The 27,676-nt window shown below is 38.5% G+C and overlaps 1 protein-coding gene across 3 annotated transcripts in view; it reads right to left on the bottom strand.

Annotated features, from left to right (window-relative positions):
* FGF13 (fibroblast growth factor 13) overlaps nt 1-27,676 on the bottom strand; it is a 335,613-nt gene that overhangs the window by 162,053 nt on the left and 145,884 nt on the right. For 2 of the 3 annotated variants that reach the window (XM_029067813.2, XM_007665951.4), the window contains one exon: nt 9,281-9,448. The exons of the other annotated variant lie outside the window; for it this stretch is intronic. In XM_029067813.2, coding sequence (XP_028923646.1) covers nt 9,281-9,448 — 168 coding nt within the window. The remainder of the gene's footprint in view (nt 1-9,280; nt 9,449-27,676) is intronic. 3 annotated transcript variants of the gene reach the window in all.

Here is a 27,676-nt window from a genome sequence, read left to right on the forward strand (position 1 = left end):
TTGGAAGTAAAATTCCTTAAGTACACGTGTGGAAATGGAAGTGTGATTTTGATGAGTTAGAGTGAGTGTGGATAAGGGCTCTGAGGCAAGACAGGGGTGAATAGGTGTTCATAATATAAGGGATACAATGTTTCTTGTTCAGAACCTCTCCAAGGACACGACTTATGCCACATACTAGTCAAAAAATGAAATCAAATAAGAATATTCATGATGTAGTACTTTACAATTATTGCACTATAAAGTAATTGAAGATCAGATAGTAACTGTATTTCCAAGTTCTTTCTTAAAGATTCTTTTCAATATGGCACTTCATTCATATGACAATTTTAATGTCTCGTACTGAGATGGCTAACGAAGACCATAATAAAAATAATAATGGTATTTGTTAAGGGCTTACTCTATACCAGGCACTGTACTAAGCGCTGGATGTGATGAGAAGGCAGCAGAAAGTAACCATGTGGGCCACTAAGGTATTGGAACATCTCTAAGAAATTCCTCTGCCTTTAAGAAGTCCAAAACACTCCACACTGCCCAAAATGACAGAAATAGATGGTATATATTTGTAGAAAAGGCAAGACTACATTTCTACTAATTAGCATTAGCATGCCTGCTGATCACCTTGAAGTTGCAGGTTTACAGAAACCATTAGCAAAACTACTGACACTGCTGCTCTGGCAGATGGATAGAGATTGTAGCAACAACCTATGAAGTCTTTCGATTGGAGGAAAGATAAACTTTGTGTAATCTGAAGGGGAGGCTCTAACACCAAAACGTCATCCCAGGACCTGTGGGAGGGATTGGAAGATGCTTGATGGGGGGAAAACTTTGTTCAGTGAATGTTCACCTGCATAATAGATCAGTGAACCTTGGTATGTGGGACCTTCATGGGATGCTTTGTTGAAGACATATCACCTGTCGTCACTGGGTAGCCCCTTGTGCTCTGCTACCTTCTGTGTAGTGTGGGACTAGGGTTCTGAATGATAATGTTTAATAAAAATACTTATACTATCGAAGACTGTTTGGGAACACAAGTGGAATAGCTACTGCGGAGCCACAGGCTCAGCTCGAGTAGGTAAATGGAGGAATTCTGGGAACTGGACCCTCTGCAAGATATCACCTTGGCTATGGGAGATTCTTGTCCTCCCTACAAAAGCAGGCAACAGAATTAAGTAGGTTTCTAAAACCCAGAGGGCAGTGGAAATGTCTGCATTTCAGTGGGGTTTGGTCTTATCGGCTTGGCATCCTGACATCATCGGGATCCAGTGGATGACTGGACGTTCCCCACAAAGAGACGATGAGGGAAGAAGCAGTACTTCAGGACCCCGTCTGTACCTCACCTACTCTCAATGGAAGTGATGAGGGAGGAAATTTGGATTCCAGTTTCTCTCATGGTTGCTGGTCCTTCCTCACTCCGCTGACGATACCTTACCGTCCCCAACTCTAGAGAGCCAGGGCCAGGAAATCAGAGTTTGGGAGTGGGAGTAAGGCCAGGCTTAGGGGTAAAAGGGAATTTATTAAAAAACAACAACAAAAAACCTGCCAACAGGAGACAATCTGGCAACAGAAAATTACTCCACCCTTGGGCAGGTTGACCCCTACTGCTTTCAAGGTTGTGTTGCTGTCATATGGAAAGTGTGGAGGGGGCAAAAGGGATGGAGCAGAGCGGTCAGGGCAAGGGTAAAAGAGAGAAATGGGAGTAGGGACTAAGGAGGGATCAATTCCAGGGCAATAGTGGTAGCATGTTGGAGAGATATAATAGTAATTTTAATTGTGATATTTGTGCCTAGCACTGTACTAAGCACTGGAGTAGATTTGAGATAATCGGGTCATGCACAGTCCCTTTTCCACCTGGGGCTCACAGATGAGAGGACCATGAGCAGAGATAATATGGGTTGGAAAAAATCACTGGTGAAAGATGGCATACATGAGGCAAAACGGAAAGGACAGAAACAAACTTGCTTCATGGAAAACTGAGCAAACGTGCAAGTGGGGATTGCAGGAAACAGAGGCAACCCTAACAGAAGATGAGAAAAAGGCACCAAAGACCAAGGCAGGGAGTACTAGAAAACTAAAAGCCGGAAAAACATTACAAATGGGTAATACAGGGGACTAGCGAGAGACGGCATACTAAGTAGCATGGCCTTGTGGATATAGCACTGGTTTGGGGGTCAGAAGGACCTGGGTTCTAATCCCAGCTCTGCCACTTATCAGCCGTGTGACTTTGAGCAAGTCATTTAACTTCTCTGTACCTCAGTTATATCATCTGTACAATGTGGATTAAGACTGTGAACCCCATGTGGGACACGGACTGTGTCCAATCTGATTATTTGTATCTATCCCAGTGCTTAGAACAGTGCCTGGCACATAACAGTGGTGGTATTTGTTAAGCGCTTACTATGTGCAGAGCACTGTTCTAAGCACTGGGGGAGATACAGGATCATCAGGTTGTCCCACGGGAGGCTCACAGTTAATCCCCATTTTACAGATGAGGTAACTGAGGCCTAGAGAAGTTAAGTGACTTGCCCACAGTCACACAGCTGACAAGTGGCAGAGCCAGGAGTCGAACCCATGACCTCTGACTCCGAAGTCCAAGCTCTTTCCACTGAGCCACGCGGCTTCCCCTAATAAATGCTTAACAAATACCATCTTAATAAAGTGCAATCAGTGCTTAGCACAGTGCGTGGCACTTTGTAAGCACTTAAAAACTGCCATAATTATTATTAAAAAATTAATATTGCTAACAAGAATAGAGAGGGTTTCAAACCAGAGAAGCAACAGGATATTACATTCAGTCATATTTATTGAGGACTTACTATGTGCAGAGCACTGTAATAAGCACTTAGCACTGATATTTATGCTGCAGCTAAGTGCTTAGCACTGATATTTATGCTGCAGCTGAGCCCTGGCGCTTCCAGAATTGACAATTAGAATCTCTGTCAGTCTGTGGCCTTCTCTGTAGAGTTAGCATTGAAATAATGCCTATAATACCGCCCCACATTTAAAGTAATTGCAAATTGCATTTTCACTTGAGTACTGAAAACTATTATATTACAAAAGAAGCACTGGGAACAAATAAACCCCAAAGGGTTAGAAAGACACATGGATGCCCAGAGGGGAAAAAAAGTCCATTGGTGTCCACACTTAATTTGCAAAGAAAGGGAAAACTGTAACCTTCGAAGTTGAGATCAGGCAGTTAAGACTCCAAACAGAAGGACAGAAAAACGGTTTCCCACAATACAAAGAACATCCAGACAGAAGAAGATAGAGTCAGACAGGCTTGTACCAATCCGGTTAAAATCCTTGAAATAAAGAGAGAAACAGTTCTCCGAAGAAAGAACAGAATAGGCTAGAAAAAAGCAAAGATGGTTGTTAGGAGGAGGAAAACAGAGGGCACATGACACGTCTAAAGAGTAAGAGACAAACACCTTCAGTATCCACGTAGGTACAGAGAAGGAAAAATAGCACTCAAAAAGCAGTATAAACCTAAGTCTGAAAACTAAAGGTATAGTGCCCATTTTAAATGAGCTTTATTGAAAGAATTGAAATTATGGAATTGTTGGTTAAAAGTTAAACATTACAGGATCTTTAGATTTGATTCTATAAATTAGGGGGTGAGTAAATGGGGGCATAACGTGGGTACACAGATGGGGTAGATAGACCCTAAATCTAGCTTCACCTTTGAGAAATTTAATTTTAGAATTTTTTAAAAAAACTAAAATAGGGCTGTCTGTCATTTTGAAGGGAGTTGGAAGATGTATGGAAAGGCACCCAATTAGCAGTTGTGATAGTTCAGCTTTCAATCACCAGGAGGGCTGTGAGTGAAAATCTAAAACTTAATCCTCATCTCCATTTCAGAGGGACAAACCTTAAAATTAGAAACAAAGAAACAGAAGAAACTGCTTAAAACCATAAAATCTGTGCTGTCTTCACATTTAAGAGAGAAAAGTATTAGCAGCATTTTAAAGATTCTTAAAAAAAACTACTGTCAATTCCTATGCTAAGAGCCTGACTGGACATCAGTCAATCACTGTTAATTATTGAGTGCTTACTGTGTGCAGAGCACTGTATTAAGTGCTTGGGAGAGTACAATACAATAGAGTTGGTGGACATGATCCCTGCCCACAAGGAAACTAGACGGAAGCTTAAATACAGATGTTCTTCATGGATGAAAATTCATTTTTTAGTTTTTAAATTCACTTACTTCATTAAGAATTTTCCAGAGAACAAGAAGTACCCTACCCACAGAGTTTCTGGATGTACTGAATGCTACTCCTGATTTTCCTTTTTTTCCTCAGCTACAGTCTCAATAATAACTGGATAATTCAGCGTTCAAGGGGAAAAGTACTGAGACTTTCATGTCTATGTTGGAAATGAATTGAATCTGTGAATTGCTACTACTGGTTTCCTTTTTTCCTCAGATACTGTCTCCATAATAGCTAGGTAATGCATGGTTCAAGAGGAAAAATACTGAAACTTTAATATGTATGTTAAAATCTATGATTCAATCTAGGTAGGTAGTTTCCTCATCTTCCTTTTCACCCTATTCACAAATCTTACATCTACTTCAAAAAGCAGAAAGAAATAAATTTAAAAGTGCTTAGGTGATTCCCTAATAGAGTAATATTTTTAAAGTGTCATCCTGATCATGGATAACCTATGCGGTAAAAATTTGAATTAAGAAAAAAATGACAGTCAATACAGTTTGCCTAAGGAAATTTTTGAAAGGGAGGCACAAAAATTGTACAGTTTGGAGATAGAAAGAAATTAAATATATTCTTTAATACTTTTTCTTCCTCTTTTTTTCCCTTTTCTCCCATCTTCCCTCCCCCAAATTTGGCAGTGTTTTTGGTGTTCTCTTTGAATAAACTCAACAAACAGAAAGGGTTTAAATGCTTATACTTGTGAGCTATTTGCATCCTTGGAGTGTTTCGCTCCTTTTTTTTTTTTTTTGGCAGGGGACGTTGGTTGTTTAAAGTCAACGTATCTCATTGCCAGTCAGAGATCCGTCTTCTCCAGACCAGGCATGGCCAAATGCCTTAAAATAAAAAGGTTACAATTGCTTTGAGGAGATAGATTTTCCTGTGAATAACATGAAAAAAGAAATGTGGGAATGAGAGCAATGCTTTTTCAGTATGCCTACTAACCAATGAATACTCTTCCCCGATTAAGCCCTCATTTCCCCTAACCCCTCTCCCTTCTGCATCACCTATGTACTTGGATCTCCTCCCTTTTGGCACTTGATATTCACCCCACCCTCAGCCTCACAGTAATTATGTACATACCTATGATTTATTTATAACAATGTCTGTTTCCCCACCCCTAGATTGTAAGCACCCTTGTGAACAGATATGTCTATCAACTCTGTTGTACTGGACTCTCCAAAGTACTTAATACAGTGCACTTCACACAGTAAGCAGCACTCAGTAAATACCATTGACTGATCATGTTAAATACTTGAAATTTGCTAATCAGGCTCAAATTTTGATTTTGAAAGCAAATTCTGCATTACAGTATTTCCCAGGATGATTTCATTTTTGATGCTATTTGTGAAGTGCTTTCTAAGTGCCAGGAATTGAATTAAGCACTGTACATTGGACGATCAGGTTGGACACAGTCTACGTCCAACATGGGAGTCACAGTCAATCCCAATTTCACCGATGAGGCAACTGAGGCACAGGAAAGTTAAGTGACTTGCCCAAGGTCACACAGCAGGGAAGTGACAGAGCCGAGATTAGAACCCAGGTCCTTCTGACTCCCAGGCCCATGCTCTATCCATTAAGCCACACTGCTTCTAAATATCTGAGGTTTAGTAAACACTACATTCTCAACCTCTGTTTCCCAAAGGCCTCCAAAACAAAAAATTTTGAGAATGAATGTACAGAAAAGTAATTAACCCAATGATAATAAATCTCTTTTAGGGAACCTTAATTCTATAATTTATGAGTGCATACTAGTAGCTTTATTTTGACATTCCTTAACTCGAATAAGAAATGTATAGAAAAAATAAGGTATAATTTTCACTTTCCCATGATGCCAGGAACACCGATAGATTATGAGGTCACTGAGGTCAGGAACGGTGTCTTCTTCTTTTAGTGTAACCTCCTAAACGCTTAGTATGGTGCTTTGCTACTTTCCACCCAGTGAGCATTCTATAGATACCACTGATTACAATGAATGTACTTTTGCACCAGCATACTAATTGAGAATAATTAATAATATTGACATTTGGCCAAATTCTAATCCCAAATGTTTTGGTATTCCTTTCTAATTAAATTGCTACAGTCACATGAGATTACTTCAAAATTGGTTATCAATCAATTAATGGTATTTACTAAGCATTTACTATGTGCAGAGCAATGTGCTTGGAAGAGTACAATTCAACAGAATTAGCAGACACATTCCTTGCACATAGCAAGCTTACATAATATGACTAGCAACATGGCCTAGTGGATAGAGCACAGCCTGGGGAGTCAAAAGGACCTGGGTTCTAATTCTGGCTCTGCCACTTGTCTGTGTTACCTTGGGTAGGTCACTTAAGTTCTCTGTGCCTCAGTTACCTCATATATAAAATGGGGATTATGTCTGTGAGCCTCATGTGGGACATGGACTGTGTCTACCCTGATTCCAGGGCTTAGTATAGTGCCTGGCACATAGTAAGCACTTAAATACCACAAAAAACATCACAGATCTGTACATAAGTGCTGTGGGGCTCTGGGTGGGGTGAATAAAGGGCTGAATAATAATATCAAACAGAAAGTTAATGGTAGAAACAGAATGCTTTCATCCAGTATTTTGTTTATAAATTGAGCACTTGCGCTTTTCTTTAAATTGACATAAAATTAAATGTCTAAGTGTGTTGTCTTACACAGACATTGAGTAACTTTAATTGGGAAGTTCTTAACCAAGCTGGTGGCTGGACACAGCAGCAAGAAAATCACCACCAACTGTACTGTACTGTACTGTACTGTACTGTACTGTACTGTACTGTACTCAACCATGCCTTAGTACAGTGCTCTGCTTATAGTAAGTACCCAAAAAATACCATGGATTGATTAATATAACAGTACCACAAATATTAGAAACTACAATAGCCTAGTGGAAAGAGCACAGGCCTCGTGTCGGAAGACCTGGATTCTATTCCCAGCTCTGCCACTTGCCTGCTTTTTGACCTTGGACAAGTCACTTAACTTCTCTAAACCTCAGTTTCTTCAACTGTAAAATGGGGGGCATTTCTCACACTGTGAGCCTCAAGAGGGACAAGGAGCTGAGCTGACTGACTTGTATTTACCCCAGCATCTGACACATAGTAAAACATTTAACAAATATCATTAAAAATAGTCCCAGCCCAATTTATTTCAGGCCCTAAACCCTGAGCTACCTGTATCTGGTACTATTACATTTTTTGACCAATGGAGCAACTCTCACTGGCTAATTGATGGATTCTTATTTAGTGGGACTAATTATTCTGGATTCCTGCATGCACAGTAAAAAGACCTGCATTTAAGATTGGTCTAGAGCTGTTGCCAGACAATTTGATGACAGCACAGAGATGAGACAAACACACATATTGGCCCTGCAGTGCCAGGCTACTTAGCAGGAAAAAGAGGCTGTGAGAAACATTAAACATATATCTTTAGTGCACAAGTCAGAAGAAAAGTAACAAAATCATCCAAGATTTTCTTTAATAAGAGTTTAAGAATAAAGTCTTGTGTTGATAAGAATAAATGCACTCCGAAAAAACTTTAAATCTCAGGTAATGGACAGCAAATATAGTAGAATTATTCACTAAGCAAGTTCTCTTGATAGAGTGATGCCTGACAAAACTAAGATCATGAAAAGAAGTAGTTCAACAGCATAATAAGGAGAAAAAAATCCAAATTTTGATCAAAGAAGTACAGGTTTGTACTGGTGTAATTATTCACTTTACAGATAATCAGTAAGTTGTGTGATTTTTTAACCAGTCCTCAAAAGAAAATTACTAAAATATTGATATTCTCACTAACATCACCTTACCACTACCTAAACAAATTACTTTCATACAGGCAAGATCTAGATCTGAAAAGCAAATCATCAATTCTACTTTTAAAGCATAATTTAAAAGTAACTACAAAAAGGATCAGGTGTATTCTTTGCAGGTCATTGCAACTACATTTGAATAGTCACGGTGTGGCAGAACAATCACAACCACTTAAAATTTGATTTTATGGTTTCACAAAATAGATTATAGCACAATTTACCAAAAATAATATCTGGAGAAGATATATATCCTTGTAAATCATTACTTATGCCAAGCAAAAGATTTCCCAAATCTGTATGATACCAAAAGAAACCCCTCATTTTGACAGAAACGCTACTTGCAATATAATCCATTTTATTCTAGGGCTGACATCAAGTCCATTCATGCACTAAATGGTATATCAGCAGTCAAGACATGCAACATCTGAAGATTCCATTCCTAATTAGCATCTATCATTCCACGGATGCGTCAAAACCACACTAATTGAAATATCTGATAAAGTCATCCAGCTATCCTCAAAACGATACTAGCTTTGAAAACGGAAATGTACGCAAGTGTCAAAAGCTTACCATATTTTACTTGTAAAGGAATGCAAAGTATATAGAAAAAGTTAGAAAACATGAGGAGTATTCACACTGACAAGGCATCCTTTAAGACACGAACTAGTCTAACAAATAGCAAGTAAGAGTTGTCCAACCTTTACTTTAATCTGAAAAGGAAAGCATCCTAATCACAGTTTCCTCTTTGCATGCATTTTATTTTTTCCAAATGCAACATGGCGTGCATTACATAAAAATGTTTCTCCTATTTTGTCAAACTACAGCTATTATGAACATTCTAATAGCAATATGCAGAAGCCTCATGGGGTGGAGAGAAGAATAATCCTGTAATCATTTTTTGAGTAAATGCCATTCCTTAACAGAGTGCAGCTTTGGAAAATGTAAGAGCGATGGGAAATTGACTTGGATTGATGTTGTTCAAAGTAGCAAGCAACTTTGGCAGCCAAAAAGGGCAGTGTAATGGTATGATCTTAAAAAAAAATCATTTGAGAAAAGCAGTAGAATCTTACTCCATTTATTGCAGATGACCTGTATCATACAGTGCCCATAACACATTCTCAGGCAAGCAAGGGAGACAGCAAGCGCATCACATTTCCTGTGTCAGTGGCACTAGAATGACACAGGCCAAAAATACACAGCACATTAGAGGGCAACGTACATTAAAAAATAAAAACAAACAAACACCGATCCACAGTGCACAAACCTTCCGGCTCTGTGTTCTCTTTGTGGTGCACTTGCTTCAGAGGGCAGCAGAAGATTTCGTGACACTTTGCACGAAAAGGGGACTCTTTTTTCTTTAATTCCGCTGATTGGATGGAATCTTGCCGTAACATAATGTACTCCTGTGTGCCAGGGGGAGCGTCATCCAGAACTGTGATCACCACATAACAAAATGAACCGAAGTTAGAGCTTACCAAAAGTGGCTAAGGACTTAAAAACACTACATGCCAGTGGAAGAAAGGCAATAGTCTTTCTTAGGGAAGAGTAAAAACAAAATTCAGAAAGAACAAAATAGAGCTAACGCAGTCATGTCTTTATTCAAAACATGAATGCTGCCTAAAGTATAACACTTCAGCACATTTTAATGCCACTTGATAAACTATTAGGAAAGCAATTCCTGAAGGCAGGTTGGGACTGGTTCTAAATATATAAACTCGGGATTACATTTTACTCACACTAAGGGTAATGTATGGATCTCTGTATATCATACAGAGATGCCTTTACAAATCAACAGGCTCACATATGCAGACATTTTTAACAGTCATCTCTTCTTGCAGGACAACAGCGCTACCCTTATGGACCCACGATCAACTCTGACACCCAAAACTGGACTAAGTGGGATTTGAATTAGAAAGAAAACATGTATTACTCCCCTACAGAATATGCACATATAACATTCTCCTCAATTATGACATGAGTCAGTGATACTATGCTGGTTAATAATGAGGTACTGACTCATGGATAGATCTCCAAATCCATGCATGCTTTCAGTAATGATTTATATCACTGGTAATTTTTTCATGGTAAAAATAATTCAGGAATGCTTTAAAGAACAGTCAGAACATGGCAGTTTTTGCAATGGGCACCACCACTTAGAAATGGATGAAAGCTCAAAAAGGTCCCATAATGGATGGTAGTACGAGTTTTAACTGATGGACTACCCCATATTTTGAAACACTGACTTCTGTATTTAACATGTGGCACTTAGCAGATGACTATATTTATCTTATTTCCATTTTTGCATAACTGTCAACTTCAGTAACAAAGCATGTGAAATTGCCACATGACAGGTTGATTTGGCCAAGCTATTTTCTTCATCACAAGGGATAAAAATCTTAATTCTAACACAAAAATCCTAAAACAATTCAGAGTCCTTTTGGGAACAGCTGCTATTCAAAACATTTGAGATAATTTACTTTCAGAACTATATATAATTTAGTTATGAAATTTCAGTATCACAGCTGAAGACAGTTGGGTTCTATTACCCAAAATATTTGAGGGAAATTTGGGAATACTAAGAAACTCTACTTAAGGATGCAGAAATCCAACCATATTACTATATGCATAGTGTATGGGAAAAAATCAAAGGAAAATGAAGAGATCAAAAATGGACATGGCATCAGAGATGGAGCACTATATAGTCTTCATGAGTATACTGTCTTCCTTTTTTCATGGTACTGCAGCAATAATGACATCATAGGTTGGCATTTCCTAAACAATAAATACTGACTAAGGTTAAGAGTCCTCATTTGAAACTTGAGGCGACACCTTCCAGAAGGTTATAAATCGCCCCAAAATGTTCTGAGCCTCAATCATTATGTTTTAATTAGAAGGTTTTTGAGACTATGCAGCAATATTTCAGTGAAAGTGCCGAGAAGATTGATCCAAAAATTAATAGAAAAGTGCTACATGAGTGAAGAGAGCAAGGAGGTTGCTAAAGTGCCAGATAATTGCTTGCCACGAAATTTCCTTTTCTCTCTATGTATTGATTTGAACAGGAGCAAAGGTTATAGATGAAAGCATTGAAGGAGTCCCCTCCTGGAGTAATAACAATGAGCACGAGGATCAGTGCCCATCTCAAAATGAATAGCTCGAGTTTGGCTCATCTTCAGAAAGCTACCTGGAATTAAGTTACTGTTCATTAATCATATTAAGATAGCTTTAAAAGAATTTAATTAAGAAGGATTTACTTGTAAGAGAAACGACACGGTGCGTAGTTAGCATTCAAGAAATAGACTAACGAGAAGAGAGCATGTAGCCTCCAAAGGTGCTGAGCAAGAGTGTTACTAGTAAAGGGTCAGTTTGGAGGCACAAATCATGAGTCACAAAACAAGAGCAAAAATCCACTGCTTAAAGGGGGCAACAGCTTACACACTATATGTGTGTGTGTGTGTATGTGTGTGCGTGTGTGAATATATATATGTGTGTATATATTTATATCTATCTATATAGATACATAGATATATTAGGAATTGACAGACAAATTTCTGACTTGCTAATGTTAGCAAATTGGTAATCAGAAAGGGGCTGGAAGACTTCTTTTCAACCATTTCTCTCTCTTTTCTCCTTACTTTTTCTTTCATTTCCCTTAAGATCATTTTGGTGTTTACCTTTAAGTTCACTCCAGACTAGAACAAGAGTTCTTTAAATCTGTCTTGACTTCAATTTAAATCACATGGCACTCACAAACACAGAGTTCCTGCCGACTTTCCAATCTCTCTGGCCCAATCTCTTCACCCTTTGTGGCTACTCAGGGAACTCTGATGAGGAGAATATTCTTCCCAATTTTGGCCCCTCCAACCCAGATTTAGGTCTTTGGCAGCTGAGAACTTGTCAATTTCTTTAACTGGCCTGAATTTAATAAGCAATTAGCAGCCATCAGTAGGCCGTTCCAGTTACAATTTCTGTGAGTTGTGTAGATGTACTAGGATTACTAACCAAGCTTGTAAAGACTTTTTTTTAAAAAAGATTATTTCATTTTCAAAGAGCAAGTGAAAAATTAGGTTTCTTCTAGCTTTCCTGCGGGGCTCCCATCCTGCCTCAGCATCTGAATTCACTTCCTTAAGACAGTCAAATAATTACAAAGCCTAAATCAAGATCTCAGTTTCAACAACACTATGCAAATCCCTACTTTAGGCCTAATACAATCAGTGGTACTTATTGAGTACTTACTATGTACACAGCACTGTACTAAGTGCCTGAGAGAGCATGATACAATGATTAGCAGGCATTCCCTGACCATGATGAGCTTACAACTCTTTTAATTTAGTTATAAACTAAACAAGACTTCAATCATGCTTGGTTTGGCTTTCCATTTCCCTTTTTGGGCCAGGTGGTTTAATACTCAACTAATGGTACATGATGATAAATGAGAAATCTAAGATCAACACGACAACCAAAATGAAGACAGCTAGGAGAAAACAAACCGTTGGCCACACCAAGCATATATTTGCAAAGGAAAGCATCTGGGAGATGAAAATACTAAAAGCCTATACAGAGTTTTCAAGATTTACCTGTAAATCAATAATCAATAAGAAATATTCGTAGGGATTTTTTCCACACAAATCAACAAACACTATTATGATTCTAATCTGTTTAGAACTTCGAGCAAGTCAATACCAGACCTAGAAGAACGCAAAATTGAGAGATTAAACAACAAAGGTCTCCTGAAGGAAATGTGTGTCAGGAGGGCTTTGACAATGGGGAGAGTTCTGTTCTGTCAGAATAGAAACAGGAAAAAGGACCAAGTTATGGGGGAAGACAAGAGCAAGACATGAGAAGGAGAAGGAAGGGAACAGTCTTCCGGGAAACAGTATAACATAAAATCAAGGGGGGCTTTCAGATCTTGTAATTCACCAGCAATTAGTGCATGATATTTACCCAAATTTTATACATCATAATCATTTGCCTGTTTCCAGTTAATTCAAAGGGTGATTTAATCAAGTCCCTGTATTTATACCATAAAATTATACTCACATTTCTATTTAGTCAAGTGAAGGGGTAGCATACGTAATCTGTGTTTGGATGAGTGTATCTGCCCTGTGTTGATGAACTACTCAATTCTATATTATTAGAGCTCATTACTTAAAGTCCGTTACACCCAATTTTCAAATGTAATTCTGGTGACTAGCTCACCAATGGATAAGATCTGCTCAGGAAATATGTAGAATAAAAATATCAATTTAAGACCCTGCAACTCAGAATCAAAACCAGGCGTTTTTTTTTTTAAGAATTGTTCAGAGGCAAGTTAGCTAAAACAGGTCTTCAGGGTGTTCCCTTAGAGCATAGTATAAAACCTATTCTACGATCACAGCCATTTAGTCATCAATGGAGAAAGGTAATAAGAGTACCCTGAATAAACTAAGAAATTTGAACTTGGCAATAGTGCATATATAAAAGTTAAATGAAAGGAGGAAGAATGAAGCTCTTAAATTGTTTTGTCTTGGCTTTGACCTTCTCCCGGATTTCAAATGACCTGCTCTAAATGATAAAGGCCATTTTGAAGGTCAAGTCTTAAACAAAAGCACCATGAAAGGCTCTTCTTAAGTACTTGTTAAAACTATACTTCAGTGAGCATGTTCTCTACCTCTTTTTACGGCATTCACAGATAAAGTCCTTATAACTAATTTATCCAACAATTGTCTACTTTAATCCTCTAATTAAGGAGGAAGTGAATTAGGACCCCACCTGTGACTGCAATTAGCTGACAAAACTCTTCCCATCCACAACAAGGGCTTTCTCCCTCTAGAAGAAGCATTAATTTGGTTATCTGATAATTGTACAAGAAGAAGCAGATTTCACTAGAGACTATGTCAACTAACTAAACAGAACCGTATTTCAAAGAACCTTTCACCCTCCTACGCGAAACTGGACAAATAGATCTTTTGATTCAAAGAAGTAAAAGTTTTCTTTTGATTTCCTTTTAGTTCGCTGTGTGAAAGCACAATTATCCATTATGTCTGTTATTTCCAGCAGGGTCCCTGAAATTGTCCCAAGACACGCTAACTGAAGCATGAGCTAAATGCTGGAGTATTTTTACCATCTGGTTTCTTTTCTCTTGATGTAAGTTCACCTATTTGGAATGTTTTTGAAACGGATATACCAAACATCCTGTCGAGAATACTTAGTTTTTCAAGGTCTTCATTTCAATTATTGCCTTCCACTACTTCTCCCTTCTGCAGTATATATAACCTTGGAAGTCAGTGTAATTCCAGCAAGCCTGATTTTATCTTTACAAAGAACTAAAGGATGTCCCATACGACATACTTCTTTTAGGATTTAATAGTCCTCCATTTTGTTGCATTGTACTCTCTCAAGCGCTTGGTACAGCACACAGTAAGTGCTGAATAAATAGGACTGAATGAATCCCGTTGTCCCCTGGAAGACTTGTGGGTGAGCTGAGTAAGGACAGGAGGACTGCTTAACCACAACTGTCAATGATCTAGACTGTATGCTCACTGTGGGCAGGGAACATGGCTATCAACTCTGTTATAGTGTACCCTCCCAAGCACTTAGTACAGTGTTCTACACCCAGTAAGCACTCAAATATAAATGACGGATTGATGTTCACTATTAAAAAACAAGCTCACAATAGATAAATTTTATGGTTTCCTACCCACTAAAAACACCCTTCTTGAAGTTTTCACAATCTTTAATCTTAGACTTTCCTCAATCTCAAAAACTAAATTGTTGTGGGGAACTTTCTCATATGTATCCTTTTCATTTTAGTCTGTAAACTCCTCATGTACGGGGAATGTGTCTTACCAACTCTGCTCTATTGTACTCTCCCAAATATATAGTTTGGTGTTCTCCACACAGTAGGCATTTAATAAATACTGTTTAGGTCTATGAGAAAACACAACCCACAGTACTGCCTTTCACAATAATAATAATAATGCTGGTATTTGTTAAACGCTTACTATGTGCAGAGCACTGTTCTAAGTGCTGGGGTAGATACAGAGTAATCAGGTTGTCCCACGTGAGGCTCACAGTTATTCCCCATTTTACAGATGAGGTAACTGAGGCACCGAGAAGTGAAGTGACTTGTCCACAGTCACACAGCTGACAAGGGGCAGAGCCGGGATTCAAACCCATGACCTCTGACTCCTCTGTTGCCGATTTGTACATTCCAAGCTCTTAGTACAGTGCTCTGCACATTGTAAGCTCTCCATAAATACTATTGAATGAATGACTCCCAAGCCCGGGCTCTTTCCACTGAGCCACGCTGCTTCCCATGAATACAACCACATTTTCAAGGAACATCACCTGGTTGTCTCATGGTAATGCCTGTATTGAATAACATGTTTTATATACATTCCTATGCTTACTATATACCATCATACCAGAGTTAGCCCTATCAGACATCTGTTTGATCCATTTCAGATTCAGGAAAAGTATAGGGAAAGATATCAAGAACAACATGGTGGATATATACCATAAATAGACTTGGATTCTGGCGACTTGTTAAAATAATAATAATAATAATGTTGGTATTTGTTAAGCGCTTACTATGTGCCGAGCACTGTTCTAAGCACTGGGGTAGACACAAGGGAATCAGGTTGTCCCACATGGGGCTCACAGTCTTAATCCCCATTTTACAGATGAGGTAACTGAGGCACCGAGAAGTGAAGTGACTTGCCCAAAGTCACACAGCTGACAAGTGGCAGAGCCGGGGTTTGAACCCATGACCTCTGACTCCAAAGCCTGTGCTCTTTTCCACTGAGCCACGCTGCACCTCTAAACTTTGGTCTGCCCTAAAATTTTTGATCAACATCCTAAAATTTGGATTTGGTTGAACGTTTCAGAGTTAAAGGGGCATTGTTGATCTCTTGCCAGCAATACAAAGCTGCGTATTAGTTTCAGTCTTGACAATAACCTATTTCACACAGCCATTCTTGCAGATGCAAAGAATCCAGAAGCTGGTGTCAGAATATAATTTAAAACTATGAGAAACTCTTCAACTGAAGAGCTAACCAGTGTCATCACAAGTCGTTGAATTATTCATACAGGAATGCCCAAGCCCTGAAATTCCCTCTCAAGAAAACACATTAATGATTATGAAATATTTCTTAAAATAAGAAAAAGCCAAAGATGGCAATTAGTCTAAAAAAATGTCTTTATCTGGTAAACCCTACGAACCAACCTGGGTCTCCTTCAGTCACTGAATCTTAGTAAGTTCTTAATGAACCTCTTTTAAATAAAACTGACACTATAGTAAGTGCATCTTGCCTGCAGTCAATAGCACTTACTGAATGTCCATTTTGTTCAGAGAACTGTACTAAACCTTTAGTGAAGAACAACAGACTAGAAGCTTTGATCCCTGTCCCCAAGGAGTTTGCAATCTATAAGGGGAGAGAAAAACTTCAAAAAATTATGGATGGGAGAGAAATAAAGTGTACAGTAAGCTAAACTGTAAGCTCCTTTGTGGGCAGGACTATGTCTACCAACTCTGTTATACTATATTCTCCCAAGTGTTTAGTACAGTGCTCTGCACACAGCAAGCACTCAATCAACACCACTGATTGACTATAAGACAAGCACATAAGTGCTATGAAGCCATAGCATTTAAATGCAGAGGTGGCTCAGAATGGCTTAAATGTAAATTGGAGGCTATAAAGTGGTGAGATTAAAGATGAATCAGGGAAGGCCTCCTGGAGGAGTTGCATGCATGCAACTCCGATAGAGAACTGTTCCAATCAATCAATGGTATCTCCTGAGAACTTATTATGTTTAGAACACTACTGTGCTTATGTCCTTGGGAAGATACAATAGTGTAAGCAAGATAAGTTCTGCCCCTAAAGAGAAACATAATGCTATGTTTTATAGAAAAGCTCATTTGGGGCAGGGAATGGGTCTACCAACTCTGCTGTATTGAACTCGCCCAAACCCTTATTTAGTACAGCATGGCTCAGTGGAAAGAGCCCAGGCTTGGGAGTCAGAGGTCGTGGGTTCTAATCCCAGCTCTGCCACTTATCAGCTGTGTGACTCTGAGCAAGTCACTTAACTTCTTGTGCCTCAGTTCCCTCATCTGGAAAATGGGGATTAAGTCTGTGAGTCCCATGTGGGACAACCTGATTACCTTGTATCTACCCAGTGCTTAGAACAGTGCTTGGCACAGTAAGCGCTTAACAAATACCAAATAATAATAATATTATTATTATTATTATAGTGTTCTGTACATGGCATATCAATAAATACCTTTATTGACAATGTCCAGTACACCTATGGTTTATGGAAGTACCAAGGGTATCATAGCTCACTTTCAATTCTGAAGGACGGCTAAATATACTCATCTAAACTCCTATTCAAAATGTTCTTTTTTTATTCCAAACCATGGGCTCATAAAACTTTAGAAATCAAAATGAACGATTAAGATGAACTCCATTAAAATAGGGGTTTTCAAGGAGCTATGCCTGTCATTGTTTCTGACTTGTCATTCAATAAATATGAGCTGGAATTCAAGTAGGGCTGTCACTGCAAAAATTAAAACTGGAAATATATATCATAACTGGCTAGAGTGCACTTAAAATATTTTTCCCTTTTATTCATTCATTCATTCACTCATATTTATTGAGCACCTACTATGTGCAGAGCACTGTACTAAGCACTTGGAATGTACAATTCGGCAATAGATAGAGACAATCCCTGCCCAAACACGGGCTCACAGACTAAAAAGGGGAGCCAGACAACAAAATAAAACAAGTAATCTTTTAAAATCTTCTAAGCAAATGGTACTTGAATTGGTTTGCTCTTGGTGGCATTTCATATTTAAGTAAAAAAATGTGGATTATTTCAAAATGTTTTAAGTAATAGTACCCTTAAAATACCATTTAATGATTTAGGTGGAAATAAATCATCAAACACCTTTGTTAATAGACCTCATCCTTCTCCCTAAATATTCAATAATAATAATAATGTTGGTATTTGTTAAGCGCTTACTATGTGCCGAGCACTGTTCTAAGCGCTGGGGTAGACATAGGGGAATCAGGTTGTCCCACGTGGGGCTCACAGTCTTAATCCCCATTTTACAGATGAGGGAACTGAGGCACAGAGAAGTTAAGTGACTTGCCCACAGTCACACAGCCGACAAGTGGCAGAGCTGGGATTCGAACTCATGAGCCCTGACTCCAAAGCCCATGCTCTTTCCACTGAGCCACGCTGCTTCTCGTTCAGGTTTTAGATACCCCTTACAGGATTATCTATGCAGAAGTTCTATTGTGCCATCCAAGTAAAGAGCCAGAGTAGCTATTTTGCTAACATCTGAGAACTAATATCCCTAATTCATGCTTCCAGTTGTCTTTTCCTGAGTCCTATAAATTCAACAGATTATTGGAGATCATGCTGTTCATTTAAAAGTCCAAAATATATAATTTTGAAAAATATCGACATGAAAATATACAGATCAACATCAATTTACTTACTGTCCTTTTGACCTGATGGAAAGTCATATCAGTGGCAGTCTGAATTTTTGTATTTTTTATTCATGCTTGTTAGATGGAATGTGGCACAAATGAACTAATGTACTACATTTTAATTGATGTTGATGATTTTCCTACAATGAAATGCAATCATAAAGCGTGATTTTTAAAATATTTTTTTTATTTTTTACACTCTTCAAGTATATATTGGATGGCATCTCTGGTCATATACAGTAATAACTTAGCCATGTCCTATATAATGGTTCAGTGAAATAAATACTGGGTGACGTGCATAGTGGTTACTAATAAAATAGAACATATGATATATTATCATTTTATAAAGCATTTCTTGCAAACATTCTCTCAATTTTTATTTCTCTCTCCTAACTCCCTGTCACTAATTTATCTTTCTGCCAATGCTCTACATGGAAGAGAATGTAGCATTTCAAAGTTTAATCTCATGAGAATTACAAATGATTAATTCTTTGTTTTTCCCCTAAAATCAGTGATGTACATCTGAAAAATGTCTCGCCTTTTGAAAACCTAATCGTATTCAATGACTACAAAGCACTCCCCAGAATCAAATCCTGAGAAAAGAAGATTGTTTATGTGTTCACTTGTTTATGTCCATTTATAGTAGGTGGTAGCAATACATTACAAATTTTGGTAACGCCACCTGGGAAGTAAATGCCTTCAACTTAGATCCACTGAATATTTGCACAAATTAGAATAAATCAATGAAACAGGGCTTACCTGGAGTGTACACTGGTACATTTAAATTCTATCATCATTTATGAGATAATGAGCCTCCATTCAAATACATCACCCCTTAATTACCTGAAAAATTACAGTACAGCAGCTAACATTAAAGTGTTCACATATTCTCTTCATCCTCAAAGAAACTATAGAGATAAATTCAGGAGCAAGAATTACAATACCAGAGTGTAAAGTTTTCCACACAAGAACTCTCCCCGGCATTTAGTTAAAGAGATGTATCACACCTGAGGAAATATCAAGTGTAGTGGGCTTTTATTATAGTGGGAAAGCTGTCAGTGGTTTCAAAAGAGGGCTTTTCCCCCCTCTAAAATGCTTTCAATTTTATTGTGACTAGTTATCTAAGACTTAGTTTCCTACGTATCAAATATTCCTAGTCTCATCATCCACTATCTCTGATACTTTTCTGGTTCTGCATTATGATTATAGTTGGGGTTAATTCTATAAGGGCAAATGGGTGGAGAGTAAGCATGGGTGAAGAGCTTGAAGTAAACAACTAGGAAAACGTCATAAAATGCCAAAGGAGATGCACACATCACTTAGGATTCTTTATCATTTTTTAATTAACAGATTCTAATCCTAAAACTAGATTAACAACATATTCTCTGGGGCGCATTTCTCTATCCAGTCAATTGAGAAAGCACTACTCAACTAACAATCATTACTCTGCACTGCCATCTCATACAGATAGTCAAACCTTATACGACAGACCACTGGTCTCCCTACCTTCAAAGCCTTCTTAAAATCACATCTCCTCCAAGACACCTGCCCCGACTACGCCCTCATTTCCCCTGTTCCCTCATCATTCCCCCACAGCAATTTTGTACATATCTGTAATCTGAATGTCCATCTCCCTGTCCAGATTGTAAGATCTTGATGAACAGTGTCCATGCGTATCAGTTCTGTTGCAATGTACTTCCCCCACGCACTTAGTACAGTTCTTGATTATACAGTTCTACTGACTTACTAATAGCATGTTTCAGTCCACAGAGTTTTCATTAGAGGTCCAAGATCAAAATTAACCTATCATGAAATGAGTACCCTCAGTGTTCAGTTAACTCAGACATTCCATTGACCATGCTTCTTGTTGTTGCTTGTTTCCCTAAAATATCAACTGCCCATCATTGTACAAAATCAATTTGCCTCAAAAATTACAAATCACGTCAAAACAGTTCTTTCTTCCCTTGACTCATTTCACGCATTTCTCTTTCCTCACTTACTGATGGAGTTGCTTAGTTGTACAGGTTGGTGAATGAAAAATAACGGAAAACATGTTAGTGCAAATGTGACCTACAACACTCCATGTACAAAAGAATGAATGCAGTTATCATTTGACTGTCAATGCATCCATGGATCTTGGATAATAACTTTCTGCTTACTGAGCATCTGAAAAGCACCTCGAAGATTTTTACAGCTGTGTCTCAGCCTCTAAGATTTTTACAGCTTTGCCTCGGAGCTTCCGAATAACTTGAAATTCAGGTTTTAGAGCTCATTTTGGGATTTAAACCAAAAGAAAGGGTTAAGTATCTAGTCCAAAATGACAAGTTTGTTCAGCGGAAGAGGTTGATATAGGAGCATAGTTGGCAACTTAATACCTGATCTTGGGCTCTAAAACCATCAAAGACAGAGGGTAACATATGATATCAATCAATGGTATTTATTGAGCATTTACTGCATACAAAGCACTGTCCTAAGCACCTAAGAAAGTACAATATAATAGAGTTGTTGGACATGATCCTGATCACAAGGGGATCTGGAGTAAATAAATGCATTCATGAACTCATTTCTCTTTTCTTGGCCGGGGGCAATCGTCGACAAGGGATGGCATATGTTGCCTCTTGTTACAAAAGCTTTGTTTCTAATTTAGAGTTTAGTAAGATTTACACAAACAGATGTGTGATATAAAGGCAGACAAAGGAGACATTTAGGAAGCTGTGATACAGAACACTTACAATTCACTATTTGGCATCAGCCATCAAAACCCCAGGTAGGTTTTTTTTTATTGGACTATTAGCTTTTTTTTTGAGTTGCATTGCGCATGCAAAAAAATTTTTAAAATAAAAACAAATCAAGCTAAATAGCTGCCTCCGTTTGATATATTAGTAAGCTCCTCTAATAAAGTACTGTGAGTTGGGAAATATACACTAATGGGATGGACTGGAGGATTGAGAAACACTAAACTGAAAAGAGATAAAGAAAATGGGAGAGGATAGAGATGAGACCCCCAAAGTAAGACAAGGGGGTGGAGAATGAAGGCTTTAGGGGAAATATAAGGAAGAATCTCACAAGTGTCTTGTTAACCTTGGAAAAGCCTTGGGATTCATTATTTATAAAACAGGGGTAAAATAGATTATGAGCCCCATAAAGGACAGGGTTTGTGTCTAGTTCCTCTGTAATCTTAAATGTACTCCAGCAGAAATACCCTCATTATTATAATTTTAGTCAAACAAGGCAACAGTGGTTGGTGCAGGTCTCAAACCATAAGGTTGGTTGGAATCTTGATGCCATGTAGGTAGATGTCACATCCAGGGCATACAGCACAGCCCCAGGAATCAGGAAACCTGAATTTTGGTCCCAGTTGTGCCTGTAGTGGTTGTGTCTTCAGTGGTAAAGATTCTTGACCAAAGAATCACCAAAAGAAGTAGAAGAATTGGCTTCTTCCCCTCCCTTCTGCATCGTCCTTCCTAACTCCTTTTATTCACCACCCCCTCCAACCCCATAGCATTCATTCATTTAAATTTATTAAGTGCTTACTATGGGCAGAGCACTGTACTAAGCACGTGGGAAAGTACAATACAATAATATATGTGACATTCCCAGCCCACAACAAGCTCACAGTCTAGGGGGAGGAGACAGAAATCATTACGTATCCCTAATTTATTTATATTAATGTCTGTCTCCCCCTTTACACTGTAGGCTCGTTGTGGGCAAGAAATGTGACTGCTTTAATATTATAGTATACTCTCCCAAGTGCTTAATACAGTACTCTGCACACAGTATGCATTTTCTCCATCCTAACCTCAACCATGTTCATGGTGGCATTTCGACTACCGCATCAGCCTTCTCACTGACCTACCCACCTCCAGTCTCTCCCTTCTCTGGTCCATACTTCAGCCCACTTTCTGGATCATTTGTCTAAAACATGGTTCCATGCACATTTTCCTCCTCATCCTCAAAAACCTCCAGTGATTGCCCGTCCATCTCTGCAACAAGGAGAAACTCCTCAATATCAGCTTTAAGGCATCCTATCACGTCTCCTTGATCCTCTTTCGCTACAAGCCAGGCTGCGCACTGCTTCTCTAACACTAACCTTCTCACTCTGACTTGGTTTCATCTTCTCACTGTTGACCCCTTGCCCTTACCCTCCTCTCTGCCTGGAACAACCTCACTTGTCATATCTGATAGACCACTACTCTCCTCATCTTCAAAACCATAATAAAATCACATCTTCTCCAGGAAACATTCCCTGACTAATCTTTCATCTCTCCCTGCTATTTTCCCTCCCTACTGTGTCACCCAAGCACTTGAGTCAATACCCCTTAAGCAATTAGGTTCTCTCTCCACAACCCAACCTTACAATACTTATGCATATATTTTTATATTTGGTTGCTTTCCCTGCCTGTAGTTTAATGTCTTTCTTCCCCTAGATTGTATATTCCGTGAGGACAGGAATCATGTCTCACTCTCTGAATCATCACTCACTTAATACTGTTAATCTATTTCTATCATTTCTACACTCAATTTTGGTACCCCTGGGGCTCAAATGGCCTTTAACTTTTGTGGGCCTGTTTCTGAGTTTGTCCCTGTTTCCAGTACTAAAAATGTAATCTTCTCAAAGACAGGAATCTTGTCTTACTCTTCTGTCGATAGCTCAGAGTACCAGTAGAGAGATCTGTTTAATAAAACTGTTGTGGTGATAATGATAAAGATGAGATTGATGCCTATTAAACAGTCTGTAAAAAGACTCAGTCATCAGTGGAAAGAGCCCGGGTTTCGGAGTCAGAGGTCATGGGTTCAAATTCCGGCTCTGCCACTTGTCAGCTGTGTGACTTTGGGCAAGTCACTTAACTTCTCCGTGCCTCAGTTACCTTAATCCCTGTAAAATGGGGACTAAGACTGTGAGCCTCACGTGGGACAACCTGATTACCCTGTATTTACCCCAGTGCTTAGAACAGTGCTCTGCACATAGTAAGTGCTTAACAAATACCAAGATTATTTATTATTACTGGAAATATAGGAAAAAAAGAAAAAAATTGCTCATGTGAGGGAGGATAAGAAGTTTTGTGAAGATGTTCTTCTGTCCTAGCATTTTTATTTCTAAAGTTAATAAAATTTAATCAGGAAATTCTAAGAGATATCACATTGTAAGAGTTATTTTTGGGTTAATGTCAACTGCTCTTTACTATAGCTATTTTAGCTAGTGATAGAACAAAATAGTCAAAGCATGAGGGCCACCCAGCAGAAACAAAAAGATTTTCCAGATGGAATGGAAAAAATACAAATATTTAAAGAAATTAGAACAATTACCATGAAACCATCTTGGTCAAGAAGAATAGGAGAGGAGGAAATGATTGGAAACTTCTACTTCTCTGAAATTTGTGAATGAAACAAAACAAATGGAAGAAATGGAAATTTGAGCCACACAGGAACAGGCAGATGTCTAAAGTTATGGTTACTAGAGGCGGATTTTGGGTAAATTTAAATGACAGATTGGCAAATACGTGAAGCAGTAAAAAAAATCCAGCAAAAGCACTAGCAGAAAACTGGAGGGAGAAATACCTAGAAAAACCATTAAGGTAGGTAGCATGGAATTTGAAAAGAAAATTATGCCCAACAAATTGTATTTTCTGATTAATTGCAGCAACAAAAAGAATGGATGGGGGTCTCAATGAAAAGTATCTGGAAAGTGGTTACAGTAATCCACAAAGGATTAATCAGTACATCCACATAGTCAACAAGCCACTTGAGGAAATGTAGCTCTCTGCCACTGAATTAAAAAGCAGCAAACCCCTAATTTTTTACTATGTTTTGGCAGGGAAATTATAAGTAGCTGTGCACCCTGGGTTTGACATATATCTAAATACAGAACCATTTGTATACCTAAAATGCATTAATGCTGTCAATTACTACTCTAAACATTTCACAGTTGAGGAGAGTTTATTTACTCCATGGGGAGATTTCTTGCCCAAGTCTTTTGTCAATTTCTCTGCTTTGGAGAGCCAATATTGCTTTCTAATAAGGCCAATTCATTCTGTGGACTGGTAAGTAAAACCAAAAACAGAGAGGCAATAGCTTGAGAGCAAATACATGGGTAGTTTTTTTCCTGCAGATAGGGCGTAAATGAGAAACAAGTGCCTCATAGTTCATATATAATACTTTAGATAGTTTGATTGATATTATTGCAAAGCCCAAAGAAGAAGATCCAAGGCTTATTGGATAAAATTTCTCTACAATATGAAGTTTTGGGTTTTTTTTAAATGGTATTTGTTAAACACTATATTTCAGGCACTGTACTAAGTACTAGGGAAGATGAAAGCTAATCAGGTTGGACACAGTCCATGTCCCACATGGGGCTCACAATCTTGGCATAGAGGATAGAGCTCGGGCCTGGGAGTCAAAAAGGTCATGGGTCCTAATCCTGGCTCCGCCACTCGTCTGCTGTGTGACCTTGGGCACTTAACTTCTCTCTACTTCAGTTACCTCATCTGTAAAATGGGGATTAACCACCTGGGACAATGTGATTACCTTGTATCTACCCCAGTGCTTAGAACAGTGCTTGGAACATAGTAAGTGCTTTACAAATATCATAATTATTATTCTTATTAATAATAATCCCCATTTTACAATGTAATTGAGGAACAGAGAAGTTAAGTGACTTCCCCCAAGTCACCCAACAGACAATGGCAGAGACAGGATTAGAACCCAGGTCGTTCCAACTCCCAGCTCAGTGTTCTATCCACTAGGTCATGTACTAGGTCATGTACCAGGTCATGTACTAGCACTTACTACAGTGCTCTGCACATGGTAAGCACTCAATAAATACTATTGAATGAATGCTTCTTCCTATGATCTAAGGAAATGAGGAGTCAATTATAAATACAATTTCATATAACTTATATGGGCAAAAGCACCAGTAGCTTGTTGAAATTTTTTAAAGGACTGAAAAATGAGAAAATAGAAAAGTGGTGAAAAAGGTGATGTGTTTCCAATGGTTGCCCTTTCTTACTATAAAACAGTCAACAACTGCAGAGGGAGCTGGTGTAAAAAGGAATAAACTTTGCCTGTGACAGAGGCATCAAGCAGGGAAAATCAGAGATTTTGGCTACTAGAATGATATTGATTGCAATCAGAGAGAAAAATGTCCTAATACCATATCAGTCATTAATTAGGTGACATAACTGGTTCATGTGATTGAAGGATGGTAGAGAAAGCATCTGCACCAAAGCAGGAAAATGACAATCTTAATTATTGCAAAAGTTGAAGGAAAGCAGTCTGTGCTCTTTGAAAGAATTAAAATGTTAAGGCACCCTGGGAAGAGAAGATAAACACTAGTCTGAAAGCTGAATGTAAATAAAGCTCATAAATAGTCTTAGCCTGTCTTCCCCCATTTAAGTATAAACTCCTTGAGGGCAATGAGCATGTGGTTACTCATCCAAGAGTTTAGTACAGTGCTTTGCACTCAGAAGGTACTCACTAAATACCATTGATTGAAGGCCAAGAATCAAATATAAAAAATCTGCACCTCACAACCAGAAACAAGGGGTGCTTGTTTCTTCTTTGGGAAAAGAAGTATAGTTCTTGCTTTTAGAGTGTGTGACTCTTAGCTTAACTGCATAGCACTTATTTCTTGGTTTTGGTATTGGATTAATATGCCACCTTTCCACCTACCAATCAAAAGTCCAGTGCTTTCCCCCTCTAAGCTCTTTGTGAGCAGGGAATTTGTCTACAAACTCTGCTGTACTGTACTCTGCCAAGCACTCAGTACAGCGCTTTGCACAAAGTAAGTGCTCAATAAATAGTATAAGAGAAGTATTTCATCTTGCAAAGACAAGCAATGTACACAGTTCTCATTGGTAGCATCAAGCCCAACAAAACACTTGAGCTAGAATCCTTGATAGATTAAAAAATGCATTCAGCTAAGTCATAAATGATCTCCACCGGCAGTTTGTGTGACCTTTTTCGACATACTAGAGAAAAGCACATGTTCAAAACTGGCTAATACTAAGGTCATCTTGCAGTTGTTCATGGTTGAGTGAGAACATGATCTGCGACTGAGAGGAAGGGATCCAGAAGGAGATGGTGGTGACATGGCTGTCTGAATGACAAATGGGGAAGCCTGTTACAGTTACCTTATCATGCAAAACTTGGGATGATATTCAGATACTTATCCCAAACATCTGTTGTCACATTTTTGCAATTAAGCCTGAGAAGCAAAAAGAGTACCTCTGACCTCAACAGTGGTAGTTGAGGATAATAAATTCCTGTCACATTAAATTGATAAACATGGGGAGAAAAAAGTAAGAATCGATGGTGGGGGCAGGTGTGGGTGAGGAATTTGCACAGGGGCTGCTGGGTGAAGTTTGTTTACTGGGAAATATCATCTACATCAGCCACTGCCCAAACTGTCTCCCTCTTCTTGATTTTCCCCTCCTCCCGCCTTCTTTCGTATCCCTTGAAACGCTGTGATAGGGACAGCTGGGTAGGGTGCAAATCAAAAGGTTAGAACACAAACAATTTGGGGTATGTAGATGGCTGGCACAAAACTGAGAATTGATATGGCCTAGTGGAAAGAACAAGGACCTGGGTTTTAATCCCAGGTCTGTCACTTACTAACTGTGTGACCTTGGACAAGTCACTTAGCTTCTTTGTGCCTAAGTTCCCTCACCGGCAAAAAAGGGATTCAATACCTGTTCTCCCTCCTACTTACACTGTGAGCCCCATATGGGACCTGATTATCTTGTATCTACCCCAGCACTGAGTACAGTGTTTAACACTCAGTAAGTGCTCAATAAATACGATTGAATGAATAAACAACAATTATCATCATCATCATTATTATTATTAAAACTAATGGGATTATCAAATAATGGTGTTATTATTTGAGGAGTTGGGTCAGTGGGGTGCCCTTTAGCCAAAGTGCTCATGTAAGTAACCTGTAAGGGTCGAATTCTGAATCCTCAGAGTTTCATTTGCTCCGAAAGGATCCGGAGAATTCAGAACTAAAATATTCCTACTCCCAAATACTTCAACAAAGTAGGTCAGTATCCATAGAGCCCTATGGATACTGGCCTGTTGGAAGCAGCCAAATAATGGTTTTTAGTGAGCATTTATTGTGTGTAGAGCACTGTACTAACCATTCAAAATTTATTATATAGGAGGATAAATGATGATAGATGGAGAAGTCTTCT

This window comes from Ornithorhynchus anatinus, chromosome 6 (genome assembly GCF_004115215.2).
Source record: "Ornithorhynchus anatinus isolate Pmale09 chromosome 6, mOrnAna1.pri.v4, whole genome shotgun sequence".
Classification (NCBI taxonomy): Eukaryota; Metazoa; Chordata; class Mammalia; order Monotremata; family Ornithorhynchidae; genus Ornithorhynchus; species Ornithorhynchus anatinus.